We start from the raw sequence: 23,683 nt of genomic DNA, 5'->3' as shown, positions 1-23,683 counted from the left end.
TAGATAAACACCACAATACTGTAAACATTTATAATACATTTCTTTGGAATCAGACAACATCATTAAGTAATTTAAAAAGGCAGGTAAAGAGCATTTCATATTTCCTAAAAGAGAGCACTATAGGGATTTTCCGTTGAACATGATTGTAGCATTGTCAAGCTTTGTAAATATCATTAAGACCATCAGAATAAGGCATATCAGACCTTATATAAAAGTAACATTAAACCATTTACATTGTCAAGCAACAACATTTTTTGTTTAAAGTCAACAAGTGTATAATGTCAGACAAAAATAGGAAGTTAAAGAAAAAGGCACACTTTTTGGGGATGAATCTCTACTCATAACATGTCAAATCGTTCCATTGGCCTTTGCATAAACCAATCAAATCAGCAAAATAGTCTCTCTTTGCTATCAGATAGTCACTTTCTCTGATAGTAAATGACCAGCACATTATTATATTTCAGTGACACTAAATTCATGATTCTTGTTACATTTGAACCATAACATAATAAATATATGTAAAAGATTGAAATGTTGTTAAGACTAAACTCTGATAGGAAAGCCCAACAATGTGTCATTACATTGAAATACATGGGCATATAGCAGTGAACAGGAAAAAACATAATACGTTGGTGAACATTCAGTCAGTGCATCATAAAAGCTACATTAAATGACAAAACATTGGATTTTAAGAGTGCAGAAATGAAAATACATAATTATGACAAACAAACAACGAAGGCATCAAGTTTGTTCAAACACTAAAAATCTTATTTGATTTGGCATCACTAGACCTACCAATAGCAGTTTTAATTTAATAGTGGTTAGTGGTTAGAATACTGTACTTTAGACATAGGCTAAAGGTCTAAAATTAGAAATATGAGCACTTTGACCAATGTAAAAAAGTTGGCAGTTTGATGCTTGACTATTGAATACAATGTTTTGAACACCATTTAGGCTGTCATAAATATTATAATTAATACTGCAGCCCCATGAAGGAGTAAGATCATTTGACTCTCATACTGCACAGAATTCCCCAACGGAGGTCAACAAAGATTTTAAAAAAGTCACCAGGCACAAAACTCAGGGGTCATGTTTCCTCTCCTGCAGGTTCCAGGAAGGGTGTTTGAACTCCACCCTGTGGTGCAAGGCCCATCGGGCATAGATGGCCTTCTCGGTGATGAAGCGATGGCCGCCACGACTTGCGTGCTCGTGCATCCGGTACATGCGGCATTCGTCCATTCGGCTTCCCTCGTAGTAGTGGTAAGGAGCAACACTGTGATCGGCACGGCTTCAGAGAAGCATGAAAGGGGTGTATTTAATCGTCAAATACAGCCAATCAATCCCAAATAGCTCTCAGTACAATGTGGTGTAACACAAAACAGTGTAATATAAGGCAAGTTGACAGCTAGTTCAGGGTTCCTATTTATTTAATTCAAATTTAATTAGTCTCAAAACAGAATAAATGTGCTATTACACCAGAATAAATGTGCTATTAGACAGGTAGTTGCTTCCACATCTTTTTCAAATAACTCACCTGCAGAAGTTATCGTCGATCATCCCATAGACGTGAATACTGTCACACATGTCCATGGCCAGGATCATGGTGAAGAAACCAGTGCTGAGAAAAGCACCTGAATTCATTCTAAAACAGAGAAAACTTATAATAATAAGAATAGCAGCATAGCCATCTTGGCTGTGTTCATTTCGGCACCAAACAGAAGAAAACTGAAAAAGTAATAGACTACCTGGACTTGACCCTTGTACCCTAATTAACATGACAGGGTACATTAGTGCTTGGCGAGGACATTATTTACCTGTTTTTCCCTGTCTCGTTCTGAAAAACACTGTCACAGTACTGGATCTTCTCCCGAGTCACCATGTATATTTTGACCTGCGGGTACTTCGTGGCCATCTTCATCAAGGCATTATAAACACGCCCTTTCCCATCCTGCCTCATGTTCCGCTCAGGACCCCAGAACACGTAGGTGGTGTCCGCAGAGTGCCTGAAGTAATAGCTCTCGTTTTTAATCAGCAGGGGAACACTGGTGTGCGATACCACCCTCAGACTGGTTCTGCTCCCTACGTCCCTCTCATAGCCCAGCGTGGGGGCGTTGTTCATGCGGATCACACACCCCATTTGGTCAATCTCCTCTCTGAGACTTGCCCCCTGCATCTGTCCCGAGCTGGACACCAAGGCACACTGGCGGCAGTGCATCTTCAGAAACTGGAGGGAGAGAATAGGGCATAAAATCACATGAGGTGAAAATGTATTAATGTGTTTACATCAACATATAGTTTGTGTTTCTTTCTGGCTGAAGGTGTTGGCAAGTGGAACAAGGAATGGGTTGTGTTCATTAGGCACCAAAAAAAAAAGAAAATATAATAAAATAGAGAGGGACTACCTGGGCTTGACCAATGGAAATGCTCATTTTAATTATCTGTTGCAAAACACAACGCAGACCTCTGCAAATCAACAGCTCACCTGATCCCTCCTGCCAGGGGTGATCCTGAGGTATCCTTGGAGACCAATGTTGACCATGCTGTTGGACCCATCTGATCTGGTCATGTGGACGTACCATAACAACACTGACAGTGTTACAATAACTAGACAAATCCAGTGGAACCTCTGTTGACATCAGATGAACAGGTTAAAAAACTGTAGTCAGTGTGCATAGGAAGTAAATGTTACTGTAATAATGATGAGGAGTAGGAAACAAGATGTCATGTTTACCTGAGACTTCATATCCATTAGAGACCTCTGGCCCCGCCCCTAATGGATTTCATCACAATTGGTGGGAAATAAGTTGGGTATCTCACTTGTTGAATAAAAACGTCTACCGTTAATTTGACAACTGATGTTTAATCAATAGCACATTTAAAACCAGTGTAGGGGGTCAACTTCAGTGCACATCGGTCGAAATGACTGACATGATAACCAATCGAACCGCGTTAGCTAGCTAGTTAACGTTAACTATCATCATGACCAATATTTTGCCATAACATGGTGGCAGCTAATTCAGTGCCAAAAAGGAAATCAATTAACAGAAACATTGACCAAACGAATAACCGACTCTCTGTAATTATTATAATACGTTAACATGGAATAAGAAGATACATGTTAAGCTAACTAACCTAGTATTTCCTTGTTGTGAGTGATGGTGTTACCCATTTATGTTCCGACAGTGAACAGAACCTGGATAGCTTAGTTCCTGATATTGGACACATTTTATTACTGGAAAGATATTTCAGGGAATGAAAGATGTAACGAATACAATGCAGTAATATAATGATTTAAAAGCATATATGCCCCTCTAAAAGTTAATATTATGGAAAACCTAATTATTTATATCCTTCATACTAGTCAAGACATCCCTTTCATCATACTCCCGAGTGGCGCAGCGGTCTAAAGCACTGCATCTCAGTGCAAGAGGTGACACTAGGCTGAATCCAGGCTGTATTGATTGAGAGACCCATAGAGCGGCGCCCAGCTGCGTCCAGGGTAGGTCGTAATTGTAAATACGAATGTATTCTTAACTGACTTGCCTAATTAAATTAATGAGCTGCAGGCACATTATCTTTCTTGGTTGCAGCACAAGCATCACTAACATGTTTAGCATTAAAACCAACGCTAACCTTAACCTAATTATTCTAAGTTTTCCTAGCCTGCTCCGAAATGTCAATAGCACTCGCCAGCATGTAACTTCCTAAAAAAGCGGAAATGAGTTACGTCTGGTTCGTTCAGCCATTCCAATGAGGAAAATGAATGCGAAAAGAATAGGGGTTGGGGATAAACGCCGAAAATAAGGTTAACGCAGGCTTAGGATATCTTATACGTTTTGTTATATGAGATAATATCAGTCAGTGATCTTTATGAATTATGATGCCTTTCATGTGCTTTAAAAAAATCCTACATAAATGCTTCAAAATTCACAAAAAGCAACGTTAGCTGATGAGTATGTAATTACTATTGCTCTCTATTCTGGTGAATTCTGACATAAACTGCCGTTATCCCATCTAGTCAAAACCCACCACCACCAATACGAACACCAGCACTGGAAACAGTTTATGTCCATACACTACACTTAAGACAGGAGTAGATATTTATCTCACAAGACCTAAAACAGAAATTGCTTTTTATGCACAGATCCTACTGTGACAACACAATTGTGTGTACAAAAATAAATAAACAATCCGTTACCAATGTTAAACATATGAATACTTTAACGCTATTGATCCATTTTTGGATGAAACGTTTTGACTTTTCACCTAACTTTTGCCATGGAACAAGCAAGAGTCAGGCCCCAATCTTTGATACGATTGGATATCCAATGTACACCCACCTCCTTCCTCAATTGTGATTGACCACAATAGGAACGCGCCCGCATATACTCAACAGACATTGGTCTTCCATGGTATCAATTACAAATGTGTCCGCCCTGAAGCAAATATCACAGTAGTGTGTGAAATGCGCCGCTGAATGTCCTTCTACAGCTCTTTGGATGCGCAATGTGCATTAGTAGCTTTTGGATGATTCTATCTTTTTTATCCATAAAAAGGTTAGCAATCTCTTGAATACACGGTTAGACAGCTTTTAGTAGTCCATCGGAGACCGTTGACTGAGTGATCTGACAGCCAGGCCGGATTGAAGCCAGCAGTAGCTGTCAGTGCGCGAATCAAAGTTCCTAGCTGGCTAACTAGCATGTCCGGCTAGTGATGTTGGTCAGCAATCAGGACAGGTTTGTAATATTCCATTCGCAGCCAAAACCGAAGAGACCTTATTGATGTTACAAAAGTTATTGTCAAATATGATAACCCTTGAAAGTTGTGAACCTGCTGGGACGGCTTGTCAGCTAGCATGATGCTAATGCTACTTTGGCGCTAGGCTGTGAGGGTCTCTTTTTTTTTGAGTTAATATTTGGTCAAAGTAAAAAATAACGTTAAACATGTTAACTTCTAGAGGAATTCTACTCATATTTAGTTGGTCGTGCTTCTTTGATGCTATGCTGGCTAGTAACTAACGTTAGGTAGCTAGCTAAGAGTAACTGGCCTGTGCAATGCCTGTGTGTCTACTTCACTCTGTTCTCGATGCTGTTGGGGTGTTACATTATATAGCCTGAGACGATGTTATGTCACAGTTAATTTCAGTTCATTACATATTTGTGAAGTAGTCAGATTTAACTATCACTGATCGATATTACTTCATTGTAGCAATGATGACAACAATTCACACTACACCCCTAGGATTGCACGGATCGAGAAACATGGTGCCTTTGGATAAGTGAAGAAGAGGGGCACCAAAACCAGTGTGGACAGGACTCCGGTATACTGGTTGCGGCTACAGTCTGAAGCTGGACCAGAGGGACCCACCCAGACTCAGAAGTGGCTGACCACAGCCCAATTACGACCAGGCACTGTGCTGGCTGGCTGGTTGGTCTCAGAGCAGAACAGAGAAGGAAGCCCCTGAGGAGGTTGATGTAAAGGGGTTGTTGGAGGCTCTGTGGGCATTCTACTGAAATGTCAATCAGAAGAGCAGAAGGGATGTCCATCGCCCAGGCCTTGGCCATGACTGTGGCCGAGATCCCCGTGTTTCTCTACTCCACCTTTGGGCAGGTAAACAATGTTCCCCAAGAAGACACTTTCAAGTACACTATTGAATATGTTTGAAGAATCTGCTCCTAAAACATTGCAAAGAATGTTGCCAAAAAAAAGCATAAGTTTGTTCTTTATTAGCAAGTAACTTATTTTTAATTCCCTCCATATTTGACACACCGAAGATACATGCTTGATACATAAGCATGCATGCTTCAAGTTGTTTTAGCTTGTTGTGACCACTCACCCCATCTCTTTCCCCGTCAGTCCATATTCGCTCAGCTGAAGCTTTCTCCCAGTCTGAAGAAGGTGCTGTTCGCCACAGCTCTGGGGAGCGTAGCCCTGGCTCTCACCGCCCACCACATGAAGAGACGCGGCAGGAAACGGAAACAGGCAACAGCTGTGAAAGATGAGCAGAAGCAGGTGGGAATACCAGAGGCGTTGATCCGGTCAGGGAGACCGTCATCTCTGAGGAGAGGTGAGTTTCACTTCAATGTGATTACTGGTGGTTTCAAACAGGCTGTAGAATTGGCTCATAATTTTGTTGATGTGTTTGTTGGTTGGCTGATTGACATCAAGGAAGTAAAACGGATTAAGTCAAGTAAGTTGGTTCATTGACATGCTGGTGTTTCCATAAGCCTGTCTGGATACTGTATGTGAAAGCTGTTTCAGGTGATCACGGTTAGAATACCAGTTATTAATGTGATCAAAATGCCTTTTTGATAGAAGTGTTAGCTAACAGTCTCGTTTCCATCCCAGGTGGTCCGTTTCCCGGGCGACAGATGATGAGCCCCAGCACACGGAGCAACGAAACCATGAGCGGCATCTCTTCACTGGCTCCCAGCAAACACTCAAGCTCCTCCCACAGCATAGCCTCTGTACGTTTGACTCTCCTTACTTTCTATCACTCAAATTAAACACATTTTTCATATGCGCCTACTATAACTGGTGTAGACTTTAATTAAATGCTTTCTTTCGAGCCCTTCCCAACGATGCAGAGTTTAAAAATACAAAAAATAAGTAACAATAGTAACACAAGGAATAAAATACACGAGTGGAGCTATATACAGTAAGTATCAGATCAATCTGGTGCTATATACAGTACATTTGGGAAAGCATTGACTCCTTTTCCACATTTTGTTATGTTACAGGCTTATTCGAAAATAGTTTTTTTCCCCCTCAATCTACACACAATACCCCATAATGACAAAGCAAAAACTGGTTTAAAAAAACTGAAATAACACATTGTACATAAGTATTCAGACCCTTTACTCAGTACTTTGTTGAAGCACCTTTGGCGGTGATGACCGCATCGAGAGTTCCTGGGTATGACGCTACAAGCTTGGCACACCTGTATTTGGGGGGGGGGGAATCCTCTCAAGTGCTGTCAGGTTTGATGGGGAGTGTCGCTCCACAGCTATTTTCAGGTCTCTCCAGATGTTAGATTGGGTTCAAGTCCGGGCTCTGGCTGGGTATTCAGAGACTTGTCCCGAAACCACTCCTGCGTTGTCTTGGCTGTGTGCTTAGGGTCGTTGTCCTGTTGGAAGGTGAACCTTTGCCTCCAGTCTGAGGTCCAGAGCACACTGAAGCAGGTTTTCATCATGGATGTTTGCTCCATTAATCTTTCTCGATCCTGACTAGTCTCCCAGTCCCTGCTGCTGAAAAACACCCCCACAGCATGATGCTGCCACCACCATGCTTCACCATAGGGATGGTGCCAGGTTACCTCCAGATGTGATGCTTGGCTTTCAGGCCAAATAGTTTAATTTTGGTTTCATCAGACCAGACAAACTTGTTTCTCATGGTCTGAGTCTTTCGGCGCCTTTTGGCAAACTCCAAGCGGGCTGTCATGTGCCGTTTACTGAGGAGTGGCTTCCATTTGGCCACTCTACCATGAAGGCCTAATTGGTGGAGTGCTGCATAGCTGGAGAACCTTCCAGAAGGACAACATCTCCAGAGGAACTCTGGAGCTCTGTCAGTGACCATCGGGTGTTTGGTCACCTCCCTGACCAAGGCCCTTCTCCCCCGATTGCTCAGTTTGGCCGGGCAGCCAGCTCTAGGAAGAGTCTTGGTGGTTCCAAACTTCTTCCATTTAAGAATGATGGAGGCCACTGTGTTCTTGGGGACCTTCAATGCTGCAGAACCTTTTTTGGTACCCTTCCCCAGATCTGTGCCTTGACACAATCCTGTCTCAGAGCTCTACAGACAATTCCTTCGACCTCATGGCTTGGTTTTTGCTCTGACATGCACTGTCAACTGTGGGACCTTATATAGACAGGTGTGTGCCTTTCCAAATGATGTCCAATCAATTGAATTTACCACAGGTGTACTCCAATCCAGTTGTAGAAACATCTAATGGATGATCAATGGAAACAGGATGCACCTGCTCTCAATTTCAAGTTTCATAGCAAAAGGTCTGAATATTTTTATAAAAATATATTTTCAAACATTTCTAAACCTGTTTTCGCTTTGTTGTTATGGGTATTGTGTGTAGATTGCTGAGATTTTTATTTAATCAATTTTAGAATAAGGCTGTAACATAACAAAATGTGGAAAAAGTCAAGGCGTCTGAGTACCTCTGTACACTGATCTGGTACGAGGTATTTGACGTAGATATGTACACGAAGGCATGGTAACGTGACTAGGCATCAGGATAGAACATAATTAGAGTAAAATAAAGAACAGAGTAAAAGTGTGTGTGACTATAAGTATGTGTGGGAGTGTCATTGAAGTGTGAGTGTGTGTAGGGTCAGTGTAGATAGCCCGGGTAACCATTTTTAATGGACTATTTAGCAATCTTATGTCTAAGAAGATTTATGCATTGGGGGTAGAAGCTGTCTCGGAGCCTGTTGGTCCCAGAGTCGGTGATCTGGTGCCAGATGATAGAGTGAACAGTCTATGGCTTGGGTGGCTGTTGTCTTTGGCATTCTTTTGGGCCTTTCTCCGCTGATATAGAGGTCCTGGATGGCAGGGAGCTCAGCCCCAGTGATGTGGATGGGGGCGTACTCTCCCCTTTCTCCTATAGTCCACGATCAGCTTCTTGGTGTTACTGACGTTGAAGGAGAGGTAATTTGTCCTGGCACCACACTGCTAAGTCTCTGACCTCCTCCCTGTAGGCTGTCTTGTCGGTGATCAGGCCTACCACTGTTGTGTCGTTTGCAAACTTAATGATGGTGTTGGAGTCGTGCGTGGCCACTCAGTCGTGGGTGAACAGGGAGTACAGGAGGGGACTATGCACACACCCCTGAGGGGCCCCTGTGTTGAGGGTTCAAGTGGCGGATGTATTGTTGCCTACACTCACACCCTGCGCCCGGCCTCTCAGGAAGTTGCAGAGGAAGGTGTTCAGTCCCAGGGTCCCTAGCTTGGAGGGAACTACGTTATTGAACGCTGAGCTATAGTCTTTGACGAGCATTTTAACATAGTTCATTCTGATTTCACTCTTCTTCTTCAGTGGATCGTTTACCTCACTTAACTCTTTTTAGACCCTTGTGGTCCATGGCCCCTCAAGATTTCAATTTGTTATTGTCTTTTTGTTGTCACAGATGCGAGTCCCGACTTCTCCGAACCAGTCGGCCAATCCGTCGACTCCCTGTGAGGCAGAGCCTGTGGAGGAGGAGTCGGGAGCCATGGGGGATGCAAACGCAGAGAACCTGTACATCATTGGTAATAATACCCCTTCATGGATTCCCTCAAAGATTCAGCGAAAGGGAGTGTCCATAGCAAACTGAGACAGTGTTTGGTGCGCTTTTAAAATTTGATTCATTTAGCAGACGCTCTTATCGAGAACGACTTACAGGAGAAAATAGTGTTAAGTGCTTTGCTCAAGAGCAGATTGTTCACCTTGTCGACTCATGGATTCGAACCAGAAACTTTTCAGTTACTGCCCAACACTCTAAACTTTAATGTAGGCTACCCGCCCACCAATGGGGAAAAGTATTTCCCAAAGTGGAATTAGTTCTTATTCAAAATAACTGTTTTGCTCAATGAAAAAAGGCTATGAGGACCCTTGGTAGAGGAAGAATAGAAGTGGGACATTGGTATAGAGGGTTACATCTGACTATGCTGTATTTCTTGCACTGTTAGTTTTTCCATTAACACCTGGACAAAGACATCTCTGTAATTCAGCTAGACTCCGTTATCCTTCCTCGACAACCAAACACCTGGGTGGCCTCCCAGCATGTAGATGTCATTATCAAACCAACCTGGCAGGATAGCATCACTCATCCTGTCATTTTATGATGCATCATAATACTAAGGACTGACATTAAGCTGTGGTTGTGTTCCATTCTCCCTACTGTATTTTCCCCATATGTACAATTGCTCTCTCCCGCTCGCTCATGCATGTAAAGAAACACTGGATTGATATAAGCATCGGTTTTACAAGTGCACTGCACACTCTGGTGGAAAGTGTAAGGAATAGGAACAGACCCTAAGGTCCCCCTCCCCTAGCAGGAATGCCGTTCTTCCTGATTAATTCCTGGTTTTCTGGCATTTATCATTCATATATTATTGAAACTGACCTTTCCCTTAGCCAAAATCCCAGATTTTCTATGTTATCCTGATCACATCTTTCCCCTCTCCCAGGTATGGAGTTGTTTGAGGAGGCCCTTCAGAAGTGGGAGCAGGCCCTGAACATCCGGCACCACACCCACTCCAATGCCTCCAAAGCCAGTACCAGCCTAGCCCTGGAGGGGGCAGCGGCCTGCCCCAACCTGCCCACGGTATGCCACAGAACTATCGCACTCTCAACGGTACGGTACACTTTTATTTATCGTTTATTTAACCAGGTGAGTCCCATTTGAGATATGCATCTCATTCTCAACTGAGCCCTGGTCAAGAGCAAGCAGCACTCTCACATCCACCTACCATTACATTAAAAATTGGAGGGGGGGCTTATTGTAATTGCTAGAGTGGAATTGAATGAGCCCATCGGATTTCTTCCTCCACCAGCCTCTCTTTCCTTAAAGATTCAGAGAAAGGATGGGCAACTCCAGCCCTGGAGGGCCACTGTGATTTTGAATTAATCAACTAATGTAGTGATTTGTTTGTTTTCATGGTTTCAGTCTGAGTCGCGTAACAAGGTCTTTGCCGAGAAGCTGGAGACCCTACTGCACAGGGCCTACCACCTACAGGAGGACTTTGGCGCCACTATTCCCCCAGATAGCCTGCTGGCAGACTTTGGTAATTAACATGCTACGATAGCGCAAATCTGTTGATTTTTGTTGTTGTTATTAGCATGCAGCTAGTTCAAATATGTTGACAGTAGCTTTAGCATTTATCCATAATGGGTCATTTGACTTAGTCCTTGTTGTGGCTCAAGACTGTTTGCTTTGTTGTCCTGTCAGAGAGTGAGGGAACACTCATCCTGCCAAACTTGGAGAGTAGAATGCGTGAAGACGATGCCACTACAATCACTTCTGACGATTCCTTCTTCTCAGCGGCAGAAGTTAGTTTCTCTTTCTCTCTCATTCACTCACCCTATCACGCACGTTTTCTCTCTCCCTCACACACAGTCTCTCTCATGACTATCATGTATCCTATGTTATGAACATGTGTTGAGGATTGCGCCTCTCCCTCTTTACTCTGCAGTTGTTTGACAACCTATCTCTGGAGGTGTGTCAGCCTCTGAGGCCCGCTGCTCTTTACGACGAGGCTGTGTCACTGGTCCAGGACAGCAGCGTGCCCTGTCGAGAGCTCCGGTAAGGACTAGCTAAGTACTGGACCTGGGTTAAAATAGTAGTAGTATCTTTTTTTTTTGCGCACTTGATTGAGTGCCAGATGGGAGAGTTTTGGGGTTTGTACTTTTTGGACTATTCCATAGATCCCATTGCGCCAGCGAAAATCCATCGTAGCTCTAAGTATTTGGAAGAAAACAAATACTACCATTTGTTTAGTGTTACTCACAACCGTATATTTCTGTTAAAATGAACTAATAACTATTCACGTTTCTGATTTCCATATTTTTCCTCAGAACTGAGCTGCTAGAATGCTACGGTGACCAAGACTTCCTAGCCAAACTCCACTGTGTGAGACAAGCCTTCCAGGTCTGAAATCCTTACTGAAGATGACTTATTGGTACAGTTGAAGTCGGAAGTTTACATACACCTTAGCCAAATACATTTAAACTCCTGACATTTAATCAGAGTAATAATTCCCTGTCTTAGGTCAGTTAGGATCATCACTTTATGTTAAGAATGTGAAATGTCAGAATAATAGTAGAGAGAATTATTTATTTATTTCATCACATTCCCAGTGGGTCAGAAGTTTACATACTCAATTAGTTTTTGGTAGCATTGCCTTTAAATTGTTTCCAGCTTCCCACAATAAGTTGGGTGAATTTTGGCCCATTCCTCCTGACAGAGCTGGTGTAACTGATTCAGGTTTGTAAGGCCACCTTGCTCGCACACGCTTTTTCAGTTTTGCCCACCAATTTTCGATGGGATTGAGGTCAGGGCTTTGTGATGGCCACTCCAATACCTTGACTTTGTTGTCCTTAAGCCATTTTGCCACAACTTTGGAAGTATGCTTGGGGTCATTGTCTATTTGGAAGACCCATTTGTGACCAAGCTTTAACTTCCTGACTGATGTCTTGAGATGTTGCTTCAATATGTCTACATAACTGTCCTTCCTCATGATGCTATCTATTTTGTGAAGTGCACCAGTCCCTCCTGCAGCAAAGCACCCCCACAACATGATGCTGCCACCCCCGTGCTTCACGGCTGGGATGGTGTTCTTCGGCTTAGAAGCCTCCCCATTTTCCCTCCAACATAACGATGGTCATTATGGCCAAACAGTTCCATTTTTGTTTCATCAGACCAGAGGACATTTCTCCAAAAAGTACAATGTTTGTTCCCATGTGCAGTTGCAAACCGTAGTCTGGCTTTTTTATGATGGTTTTGGAGCAGTGGCTTCTTCCTTGCTGAGCGGGCTTGCAGGTTATTACGATGTAGGGCTTGTTTTACTGTGGATATAGATACTTTTGTACCTGTTCCCTCCAGCATCTTCACAAGGTCCTTTGCTGTTGTTCTGGGATTGATTTGCACTTTTCGCAACAAAGTACGTTCATCTCTAAGAGACAGAACGCGTCTCCTTCCTGAGCGGTATGACTGCTGCGTGGTCCCATGGTGTTTATACTTGCGTACTATTGTTTGTACAGATGAACGTGGTACCTTCAGGCGTTTGGAAATTGCTCCCAAGGATGAACCAGACTTGTGAAGGTCTACAATTTTTTTTCTGAGGTCTTGGCTGATTTCTTTTGATTTTCCCATGATGTCAAGCAAAGAGGCACTGAGTTTGAAGGTAGGCCTTGAAATGCATCCCCAGGTACACCTCCAATTGACTAAAATGATGTCAATTAGCCTATCAGAAGCTTCTAAAGCCATGACATTTTCTGGAATTGTTTAAAGGCACAGTCAACTTAGTGTATGTAAACTTCTGACCCACTGGAATTGTGATACAGGGAAATAATCAGTTTGTAAACAATTGTTGGAAAAATGACTTGTGTCAAATCAAATTTATTTGTCACATACACATGGTTAGCAGATGTTAATGCGAGTGTAGCGAAATGCTTGTGCTTCTAGTTCCGACAATGCAGTAATAACAAGTAATCTAACTAACAATTCCAAAACTACTGTCTTGTACACAGTGTAAGGGGATAAAGAATATGTACATAAGGATATATGAATGAGTGATGGTACAGAGCAGCATAGGCAAGATACAGTAGATGGTATCGAGTACAGTATGTACAAATGAGATGAGTATGTAAACAAAGTGGCATAGTTTAAAGTGGCTAGTGATACATGTATTACATAAGGATACAGTCGATGATATAGAGTACAGTATATACGTATGCATATGAGATGAATAATGTAGGGTAAGTAACATTATATAAGGTAGCATTGTTTAAAGTGGCTAGTGATATATTTACATCATTTCCCATCAATTCCCATTATTAAAGTGGCTGGAGTTGAGTCAGTGTCAGTGTGTTGGCAGCAGCCACTCAGTGTTAGTGGTGGCTGTTTAACAGTCTGATGGCCTTGAGATAGAAGCTGTTTTTCAGTCTCTCGGTCCCAGCTTTGATGCACCTGTACTGACCTCGCCTTCTGGATGATAGCGGGGTGAACAGGCAGTGGCTCGGGTGGTTGATGTCCTTGATGATCTTTATGGCCTTCCTGTGACATCGGGTGGTGTAGGTGTCCTGGAGGGCAGGTAGTTTGCCCCCGGTGATGCGTTGTGCAGACCTCACTACCCTCTGGAGAGCCTTACGGTTGAGGGCGGTGCAGTTGCCATACCAGGCGGTGATACAGCCCGCCAGGATGCTCTCGATTGTGCATCTGTAGAAGTTTGAGTGCTTTTGGTGACAAGCCAAATTTCTTCAGCCTCCTGAGGTTGAAGAGGCGCTGCTGCGCCTTCTTCACAATGCTGTCTGTGTGAGTGGACCAATTCAGTTTGTCTGTGATGTGTATGCCGAGGAACTTAAAACTTGCTACCCTCTCCACTACTGTTCCATCGATGTGGATAGGGGGGTGTTCCCTCTGCTGTTTCCTGAAGTCCACAATCATCTCCTTAGTTTTGTTGACGTTGAGTGTGAGGTTATTTTCCTGACACCACACTCCGAGGGCCCTCACCTCCTCCCTGTAGGCCGTCTCGTCGTTGTTGGTAATCAAGCCTACCACTGTTGTGTCGTCCGCAAACTTGATGATTGAGTTGGAGGCGTGCGTGGCCACGCAGTCGTGGGTGAACAGGGAGTACAGGAGAGGGCTCAGAACGCACCCTTGTGGGGCCCCAGTGTTGAGGATCAGCGGGGAGGAGATGTTGTTGCCTACCCTCACCACCTGGGGGCGGCCCGTCAGGAAGTCCAGTACCCAGTTGCACAGGGCGGGGTCGAGACCCAGGGTCTCGAGCTTGATGACGAGCTTGGAGGGTACTATGGTGTTGAATGCCGAGCTGTAGTCGATGAACAGCATTCTCACATAGGTATTCCTCTTGTCCAGATGGGTTAGGGCAGTGTGCAGTGTGGTTGAGATTGCATCGTCTGTGGACCTATTTGGGCGGTAAGCAAATTGGAGTGGGTCTAGGGTGTCAGGTAGGGTGGAGGTGATATGGTCCTTGACTAGTCTCTCAAAGCACTTCATGATGACGGATGTGAGTGCTACGGGGCGGTAGTCGTTTAGCTCAGTTACCTTAGCTTTCTTGGGAACAGGAACAATGGTGGCCCTCTTGAAGCATGTGGGAACAGCAGACTGGTATAGGGATTGATTGAATATGTCCGTAAACACACCGGCCAGCTGGTCTGCGCATGCTCTGAGGGCGCGGCTGGGGATGCCGTCTGGGCCTGCAGCCTTGCGAGGGTTAACACGTTTAAATGTCTTACTCACCTCGGCTGCAGTGAAGGAGAGACCGCATGTTTTCGTTGCAGGCCGTGTCAGTGGCACTGTATTGTCCTTAAAGCGGGCAAAAAAGTTATTTAGTCTGCCTGGGAGCAAGACATCCTGGTCCGTGACTGGGCTGGATTTCTTCCTGTAGTCCGTGATTGACTGTAGACCCTGCCACATGCCTCTTGTGTCTGAGCCGTTGAATTGAGATTCTACTTTGTCTCTGTACTGGCGCTTAGCTTGTTTGATAGCCTTGCGGAGGGAATAGCTGCACTGTTTGTATTCGGTCATGTTACCAGACACCTTGCCCTGATTAAAAGCAGTGGTTTGCGCTTTCAGTTTCACACGAATGCTGCCATCAATCCACGGTTTCTGGTTAGGGAATGTTTTAATCGTTGCTATGGGAACGACATCTTCAACGCACATTCTAATGAACTCGCACACCGAATCAGCGTATTCGTCAATGTTGTTATCTGACGCAATACGAAACATCTCCCAGTCCACGTGATGGAAGCAGTCTTGGAGTGTGGAGTCAGCTTGGTCGGACCAGCGTTGGACAGACCTCAGCGTGGGAGCCTCTTGTTTTAGTTTCTGTCTGTAGGCAGGGATCAACAAAATGGAGTCGTGGTCAGCTTTTCTGAAAGGGGGGCGGGGCAGGGCCTTATATGCGTCGCGGAAGTTAGAGTAACAATGATCCAAGGTCTTTCCACCCCTGGTTGCGCAATCGATATGCTGATAAAATTTGGGGAGTCTTGTTTTCAGATTAGCCTTGTTAAAATCCCCAGCTACAATGAATGCAGCCTCCGGATAAATCGTTTCCAGTTTGCAGAGAGTTAAATAAAGTTTGTTCAGAGCCATCTGTGTCTGCTTGGGGGGGGCGGTATATACGGCTGTGATTATAATCGAAGAGAATTCTCTTGGTAGATAATGCGGTCTACATTTGATTGTGAGGAATTCTAAATCAGGTGAACAGAAGGATTTGAGTTCCTGTATGTTTCTTTCATCACACCATGTCACGTTGGCCATGAGGCATACGCCCCCGCCCCTCTTCTTACCAGAAAGATGTTTGTTTCTGTCAGCGCGATGCGTGGAGAAACCCGTTGGCTGCACCGCTTCGGATAGAGTCTCTCCAGTGAGCCATGTTTCAGTGAAGCAAAGGACGTTACAGTCTCTGATGTCCCTCTGGAATGCTACCCTTGCTCGGATTTCATCAACCTTGTTGTCAAGAGACTGGACATTGGCAAGAAGAATGCTAGGGAGTGGTGCGCGGTGTGCCCGTCTCCGGAGTCTGACCAGAAGACCGCCTCGTTTCCCTCTCTTTCGGAGTCGTTTTTTTGGGTCGCTGCATAGGATCCACTCCGTTGTCCTGTTTGTAAGGCAGAACACAGGGTCCGCGTCGCGAAAAACATATTCTTGGTCGTACTGATGGTGAGTTGACGCTGATCTTATATTCAGTAGTTCTTCTCGACTGTATGTAATGAAACCTAAGATGACCTGGGGTACTAATGTAAGAAATAACACGTAAAAAAACAAAAAACTGCATAGTTTCCTAGGAACGCGAAGCGAGGCGGCCATCTCTGTCGGCGCCGGAAGTGTCATGCACAAAGTAGATGTCCTAACCGACTTACCAAAACTATAGTTTGTTAACAAGAAATTTGTGGAGTAGTTGAAAAACAAGTTTTAATTTCCCCAACCTAAGTGTATGTAAACTCTCGACTTCAACTGTATATGGATAATGTCTCTATGGATTTGATGTGACTAAGATTGGTCATCTTTGCTGACGTCCTCAGTGGTTGTTGTTGTTTTGACAGGTTTTGTTGTTGGACGAAACTCACCGGACGTTCTTCATGGAGACCGGCAAGCAGATGATCACAGGACTCATGACCAAGGCAAATAAGGTGGCAACACGAACCCAGACAATACATTGCAACTTTATTGTCCGTTGACATGGATTTGTTTTGTTGTAAGTTATTTCATTCCCACCGTGCACTGGACAGGACAGACCAGACCGTGCACTGGACAGACCGTGCACTGGACAGACCGTGCACTGGACAGACCATGCACTGGACAGGCGGCTCCTCACCAACACTCTTCTCTATGAACATGTTACTTTGTAATGAACTCCTGATTGGCTTTTTTATTGAGTTGGTTGTGTTCCTGTTTCACCTGTAGAGTCCCAAAGCCTTCCTGGAAACCTATGAGGACATGCTTCTCTACACCCAGAGAGAGGAGACCTGGCCAGTCAGCAGGATGGAACTGGAGGGGCGAGGGGTGAGACACTATTTTCCTTTTATTTTTTTTCAAACATGAATGAAAGTGTTTGTAGAGATTCTGGTGATTGTAGGAAGAATCCGTGTCTATAAATCACTCTGGATAGACTGACTTTAGTGCCTGACAACTCATGAACTCTCACATTTTACATGTGGCTTGAAGCTGGGCCATATTCATTGCAAACCAAACAGACTGATACAGGTAGACTACCATTTTTTTTTTAACCAGTAAGAAAAACCCTCATTTTTCTATGGTGTGCCTTGATGAATATATGACCTAGTTGTGTTTTAAAGCTCCTGACCTCGTATGATCTATGACCTTTACCAGGTGGTGGTTATGAACTTCTTTGACATCGTGCTGGACTTCATCCTGATGGATGCCTTTGATGACCTGGAGAGCCCGCCCTCGTCCGTTGTGGCCGTGCTCAGGAACCGTTGGCTCTCTGACAGCTTCAAGGAGACGGTGAGACAGACACCCACAATCCTATAGTCAACATGATCTAGTGATACTAGCTGTTACAATTGCAATACAAACACAACAAGCATTACACAGCATAAATAAAATTACACAGGCAGACATGGAAAACAGGGTCTATAGCATTCACTGCAACTATACCATTGGTTAAAATGTAATAAACCATACCTTGTGTGTTTCTCAGGCCCTGGCTACTGCGTGCTGGTCCGTTCTGAAGGCTAAGCGGCGTCTGTTGATGGTTCCAGACGGCTTCATCTCCCACTTCTACGCCATATCAGAACAGGTTAGCCCCGTCCTGGCCTTTGGCTTCCTGGGGCCCCGACAGCACCTCAGTGAGGTGTGCACCATCTTCAAGGTGAGTTTTAATCCTAACTTTTTGTCTCCAATTTACTACTAGCAGTATTTAGAGGTCACATGTCACCACTTTGTTATTTTCTACTAATTTACTATTTTCACATGTGTCTCTGTCTGCATCCTTCCACCTGTCTGTCCTTTTTACCTTACATCAGCAGTTTAATCACGCTGATCTCTACCATGCCTTAATCTCTCAAATATCATAATCCCTGTGGACAGTCTACCAAGTGACTTAACCAGTCTACCTAAATTTGACAGAGATTTTCAGGAGGGAAATGAATGTGGAAAACAAGTTACATTTTTCTTAGAAATAAATCTCTTATGAGCACATTCCTCACCAATGTCCTTTTCTCTTCTCCAGCAACAAATAGTGCAGTACCTGAAAGATATGTTTGACCACGACAAGGTGCGCTTCACCTCGGCCCAGTCGTTAGCCGAGGACATCCTGAGCCTGTCCCACCGTCGCAGTGACATCCTGCTGGGCTACCTTGGCATTGACAGCCTGCTGGAGCCCAATGGAGCCCTACCCCAAGGAGACACAGAACCGGGCCCCAGCCCCTCCAACCACCACTGAGACATGGGTAGTGTTCATTTGGGATGTTATGAAACGGGGAGGTACTACATGAATTTGTCCAATAAGAACATTGATTTTAATTTTCAGTTAGAAAGTGGTTTGCTACTGTGTGGCATAATGAATATGACCCTGTATCTGACTTAGCTGAGCTGGAATGGACTGGGTTGGTCAAAGCTGGACTTAACAAGCAAGATTTAGGAGGGTTGTTAATTCACATGCTTGAACTGCAGCATCACCCAGTCAGTCTGTGGTTCTACACCCTAAACATAACAGCCACCAAATTGAACAGAACCTGACTTGTATTGGTCCTTACATGAGAGGGATGTTTTTGTTCTCCTCGTACATTTTATCATCTGAGTTGAATCTGGAGTTGTTTATCAGTCAATACTAGTTATCCCTTTTTCCAAATGTGTGATGAACCAACAACCATCCGGCAAGAAAATGTTTGTTGTGTCTATGTAATGGATGTACAGTAAGTGTGTGTTCTGAGGCAGGGGATCCGAACCGATCCCCTCTATTATCCCGACACCCTTGGCCAATTTGAAGGCGTGCCCTGGGACGTGATGCTGCAGGACTCGTTGCTTCCGTCTCCTCTATCCATTGATTGATCATCCATTTCATTTATCGTATTTATTCCAATAGTGTTAGGTGCCGCATTGATGGAAAAAAAGCACCTATTCATTCAAGAGAATGTGTAATACAAATGTCTAATACTGTACATAAGGTCAGACAGGGCATTGGACAGTCATTAACTTGTATGTACAGAAAAAGTGCACAGATATTCCTATCTTGTCCTCATACTTAAAATGGTCAGTATCGAGGTACTGTGGAGGTATAAAAAGATGCCAAGCAGGGGCATACCACCCCAGAAATCCTAATAATATACTGTAGCATATACCTCGGTGACAAACTGACGTGTGACAATGCAGGCTGAATTTAGGTTACGCTTGGAGAACAGGAAGTACACTACCGTTCAAAAGTTTGGGGTCACTTAGTAATGTCCTTGTTTTTGAAAGACAAGCACTTTTTTTTGTTTCCATTAAAATAACATCAAATTGATCAGAAATACAGTGTAGACATTGTTAATGTTGTAAATGACTATAATAGCTGGAATCAGCTGGTTTTTATTGGAATATCTACATAAGCGTACAGCCGACCATTCTCAGCAACCATCACTCCTGTGTTCCAATGGTACGTTGTTAGCTAATCCAAGTGTATTATTTTAAAAGGCTAATTGATCATTAGAAAACCCTTTTGCAATGATGTTAGCACAGCTGAAAACTGTTGTTCTGATTTTAAAGAAGGAATTAAACTGGCCTTCTTTAGACTAGTTGAATATCTGGAGCTTCAGCATTTGTGGGTTCGATTACAGGCTCAACAGTGAAGAGGTGACTCCGTGATGCTGGCCTTCTAGGCAAAGTTCCTCTGTCCAGTGTCTGTTCTTTTGCCCATCTTTTCTTTTTATTGGCCAGTCTAAGATATGGCTTTTTGTTTGCCACTCTGCCTAGAAGGCCAGCATCCCGGAGTCGCCTCTTCGCTGTTGACGTTGAGACTGGTGTTTTGTGGGTAATATTTAATGAAGCTGACAGTTGAGGACTTGTGCGGCGTCTGTTTCTCAAACTAGACACTAATGTACTTGTCCTCTTGCTCAGTTGTGCACCGGGGACTCCCACTCCTTTCTATTCTGGTTAGAGCCAGTTTGCGCTTGTTCTGTGAAGGGAGTAGTACACAGCTCTGTCTGAGATCTTCAGTTTCTTGGCAATTTCTCGATTGGAATAGCCTTCATTTCTCAGAACAAGAATAGGCTGACGAGTTTCAGGATAAAGGTCTTTGTTTCTGGCTATTTTGAGCCGGTAATCAAGGACCCAGATACTGAACTAGTCTAAAGAAGGCCAGTTTTATTGCTTCTTTAATCATAACAGTTTTCAGCTGTGCTAACATAATTGCTAAAGTTTTTTTCTAATGACCAATTAGCCTTTTAAAATTATAAACTTGGATTGCCATTGAAACACAGGAGTGATGGTTGCTGATAATGGGCCTCTGTAGATATTCCATTAAAAGTCAGCTGTTTCCAGCTACAATATTAATTTACAACATTAACAATGTCTACACTGTATTTCTGATCAAATGCATGTTATTTTAATGGACAAAAACAATTTATTTCAAAAATAAGGACATTTAAGTGACCCTAAACTTTTGAATGGTGGTGTAGGATATCATGAACTGATTTGCCAGTTCTGATGATTGTTGTCGAGTTGTGTGTGTCTGCATGAGTGTGTGAGTATACGATCGAGTGAAATTCTTATTGTCTGTAATCACGCTTTGTCTGTAAAAAAAACAGTGATACCGGTATGTACCGCACCTAACGGAGCAGGATGAGATTTTTTAATACATTTACGCTGTTTTTGAGAAAAGCATTGTTTCTGAATAGCACTTCCCACTAATATTCCCACATGCCCTCAACAAAAGACAGGAGCGATACTACCTTACATGTTTGAATTCACAGCTACCTTGTACTGAGCTCTGTCACACATTTTGTTGAAATGGGGATTGTGAATGTACATTCAAATGTTGTGGTATAGTATGCGGTTATTGTGATCTTGATATGAGTTCAGTATATTGTAGCTGTGTATTCAGAATCGGCTTTGGGGCTGTCTTGTTAGCCTGGAATCCAAACTGTTAAATCCATATACAAAAGTATGTGGACACACCTTCAAATTAGTGGATTTGGCTATTTTAACCACACTCGTTGCTAACCGGTGTATAAAATCGAGCACACAGCCATGCAATCTCCATAGACAAAAATTGGCAGTAGAATGGCCCATACGGAAGAGCTCCGTGACTTTCAATGAAGCACTGTACTAGGATGCCACCTTTTCAACAAGTCAGTTTGTCAGATTTCTGCCCTGCTCGAGCTGCCCTTGTCAACTGCAAATGCTGTTGTGGAGTGGAAATGTCTAGGAGCAACAACTGCTCAGCCGAGAAGTAGTAGGCCACACAAGCCCACAGAACGGGTCCGGCGAGTGCTAAAGTGTGTAAAAATAGTCTGTCCTCGGTTGGAAAGAGATGTTCAAGCATGTAGTGTATATTGGTGAAGTGAAACGGAACATATCACTTTGGATTCCAGGTTTCCAATTGGCTCATTCATCCCCCCCTCTTCTTCCCCAGATCTTTGCTGTAAATGAGAATGTGGTATCGGTCAACTTACCTGGTAAAAGAAGGGTTAAATAAAAATCGAAAGAGTAACTTAATACCTATTACTGTTTATGGAGCTTTTCTAGTAACCAGTAGAGTTTGAACTTTTTTTTGGCACATGAAAGATCCTTCCTTTGCACTATATTGGAAAAAATACATTAACGCTCTTTTAACGCTTTATTTTTTTAATCAATAGTTGGATGGGTCATTGGTAGGTCTAGTTTTAAAATGTTCTTGCGCCATGAAAAGTACTGATGTTATTGGATATATTTAACATGCGTAAATGATAGCAAGGTTGAGGCTTTTTCCTTAGAAATTGCATTATTTAATACCCATTGTAAGACTGGCAGACATTGTGCCAGACAACGTATTAGATTGAATTCTTGGTTTTTGTACATGTGATTTGTTGGTCTAATTTGGGCAAATTATCTCGCAGACCTACATTTGAATCAGATATTTCTATTGTGTTACTCGAATCAATTGAGTGACAAATGAAAACTGCCCTGCCTATTTTGGGATCTCCTAGGCTCCAATTACTATGAAAAGGAAATTAATTGATCAATACGTATCACATCCCAATGGGAGATTAATTGAATAGTTATGCGTTACTGCTCAGATACCCAAATGGTGGCCTTTGGGTTGTGAGATTAGTTTACTTTTCCTTCTCGGTTGAACCAACAATAGATCTATATGTAGTATCAGAATTGCACTATCCTCAGCAGCCTTTGCATGTGGACTCTTGTCAAATCAAATCAAATTTTATGTCACATACACATGGTTAGCAGATGTTCATGTGAGTGTAGCGAAATGCTTGTGCCTGTACTGTGTGCCCCCCCTGCTTTTTGCATCTTGTTAATGTGTCCCATCAGTCAGCAGTGTTGGATTGCATTAGATGCCCTGTGACTTCCTTTTTAATGATCAATTAATCTTAATTACCAGTAATTGTGGTATCAAAACTAGGAAAATGTCAATGCGGATTTAGTGAATGATTAACTGCTTAATACTGTTTACTCTGTACTGTGTGGATTATACTTCAAAATTCAGCTGTAGGAACTCTTATGTAAGCTGATGAGACAGGCCAGTTAACTCTTTGCTTATTCAATCTTTTAAAAGTCTGCATTATGCGACATTAGTAGGTTTATGATTTCAAAATGGCCAAAGAGGAGAACAACTTCTTACTCAGTTAAGTATGATGAAATGACTTGTTGTACACTACAAGTGTCCTCCTATTCATGCCTTTTGTGTCTTTTATTGTTGTGAAATTACAATGCCAGCACAAACTGAAAGTTTTAGGATCTGCATATTTTGTTTTTTCTTATTAAAATATCTTTCAATTAGACTTTTCCCTATCAAACAAATTGTGACTGTCTTTGGCTTTTGGCACTGCATCACCTAAGAGAGATCCCTCAAATCAAATGTATTTATATAGCCCTTCGTACATCAGCTGATATCTCAAAGTGCTGTACAGAAACCCAGCCTAAAACCCCAAACAGCAAGCAATGCAAGTATAGAAGCATGGTGGCTAGGAAAAACTCCCTAAAAAGGCCAAAACCTCGAGAGGAACCAGGCTATGAGGGGTGGCCAGTCCTCTTCTGGCTGTGCCGGGTGGAGATTATAACAGAACATGGCCAAGATGTTCAAATGTTCATAAATGACCAGCATGGTCAAATAATAATCACAGTAGTTGTCGAGGGTGCAACAAGTCAGCACCTCAGGAGTAAATGTCAGTTGACTTTTCATAGCCGATCATTAAGGCATTAGTCAATGGTCAAGTGTGAATGGCAATTCTACTTCCACATTTCTTTGGGATAGCCTTTTGTACTATACATTAAAGTATGGGGTCAGACATTTT

At 43.1% G+C, this 23,683-nt stretch overlaps 2 protein-coding genes across 3 annotated transcripts; one reads left to right on the top strand and one right to left on the bottom strand.

The window, feature by feature from the left end:
* Positions 1 to 16: 16 nt before the first annotated feature.
* LOC139408430 (ST6 (alpha-N-acetyl-neuraminyl-2,3-beta-galactosyl-1,3)-N-acetylgalactosaminide alpha-2,6-sialyltransferase 4) lies at positions 17 to 3,706 on the bottom strand. The gene is made up of 5 exons (XM_071152292.1): positions 2,732 to 3,706; positions 2,483 to 2,626; positions 1,815 to 2,224; positions 1,535 to 1,642; positions 17 to 1,288 (listed from the first exon to the last, which is right to left on the bottom strand). The coding sequence occupies exons 1-5, from the start codon at positions 2,747 to 2,749 to the stop codon at positions 1,081 to 1,083; spliced, it is 888 nt and encodes a 295-aa protein (XP_071008393.1). The 5' UTR covers positions 2,750 to 3,706; the 3' UTR covers positions 17 to 1,080.
* A 741-nt stretch (positions 3,707 to 4,447) lies between these two features.
* On the top strand, positions 4,448 to 23,189 carry LOC139408422 (mitoguardin 2). 2 transcript variants are annotated; one of them, XM_071152281.1, is made up of 15 exons: positions 4,448 to 4,736; positions 5,242 to 5,610; positions 5,857 to 6,067; positions 6,349 to 6,467; positions 9,132 to 9,252; positions 10,174 to 10,310; positions 10,653 to 10,770; positions 10,935 to 11,035; positions 11,179 to 11,288; positions 11,561 to 11,633; positions 16,775 to 16,861; positions 17,136 to 17,234; positions 17,562 to 17,696; positions 17,893 to 18,063; positions 18,424 to 23,189. In XM_071152281.1, exons 2-15 carry the CDS (start codon positions 5,515 to 5,517, stop codon positions 18,634 to 18,636), a joined length of 1,791 nt encoding a protein of 596 aa, XP_071008382.1. In that variant the 5' UTR covers positions 4,448 to 4,736; positions 5,242 to 5,514; the 3' UTR covers positions 18,637 to 23,189. The 2 variants fall into 2 exon arrangements, with proteins under 2 accessions (XP_071008382.1, XP_071008381.1); XM_071152280.1 differs by lacking the exon at positions 4,448 to 4,736 and having other exon boundaries at positions 5,295 to 5,610; positions 10,174 to 10,340; positions 18,424 to 18,843.
* Positions 23,190 to 23,683: the final 494 nt, after the last annotated feature.

Source organism: Oncorhynchus clarkii, chromosome 5 (assembly GCF_045791955.1).
Source record: "Oncorhynchus clarkii lewisi isolate Uvic-CL-2024 chromosome 5, UVic_Ocla_1.0, whole genome shotgun sequence".
NCBI classification, from domain to species: domain Eukaryota; kingdom Metazoa; phylum Chordata; class Actinopteri; order Salmoniformes; family Salmonidae; genus Oncorhynchus; species Oncorhynchus clarkii.
The sequence above is the reverse complement of the archived record's forward strand: the minus strand, read 5'-3'. Positions and strand labels throughout refer to the sequence as shown.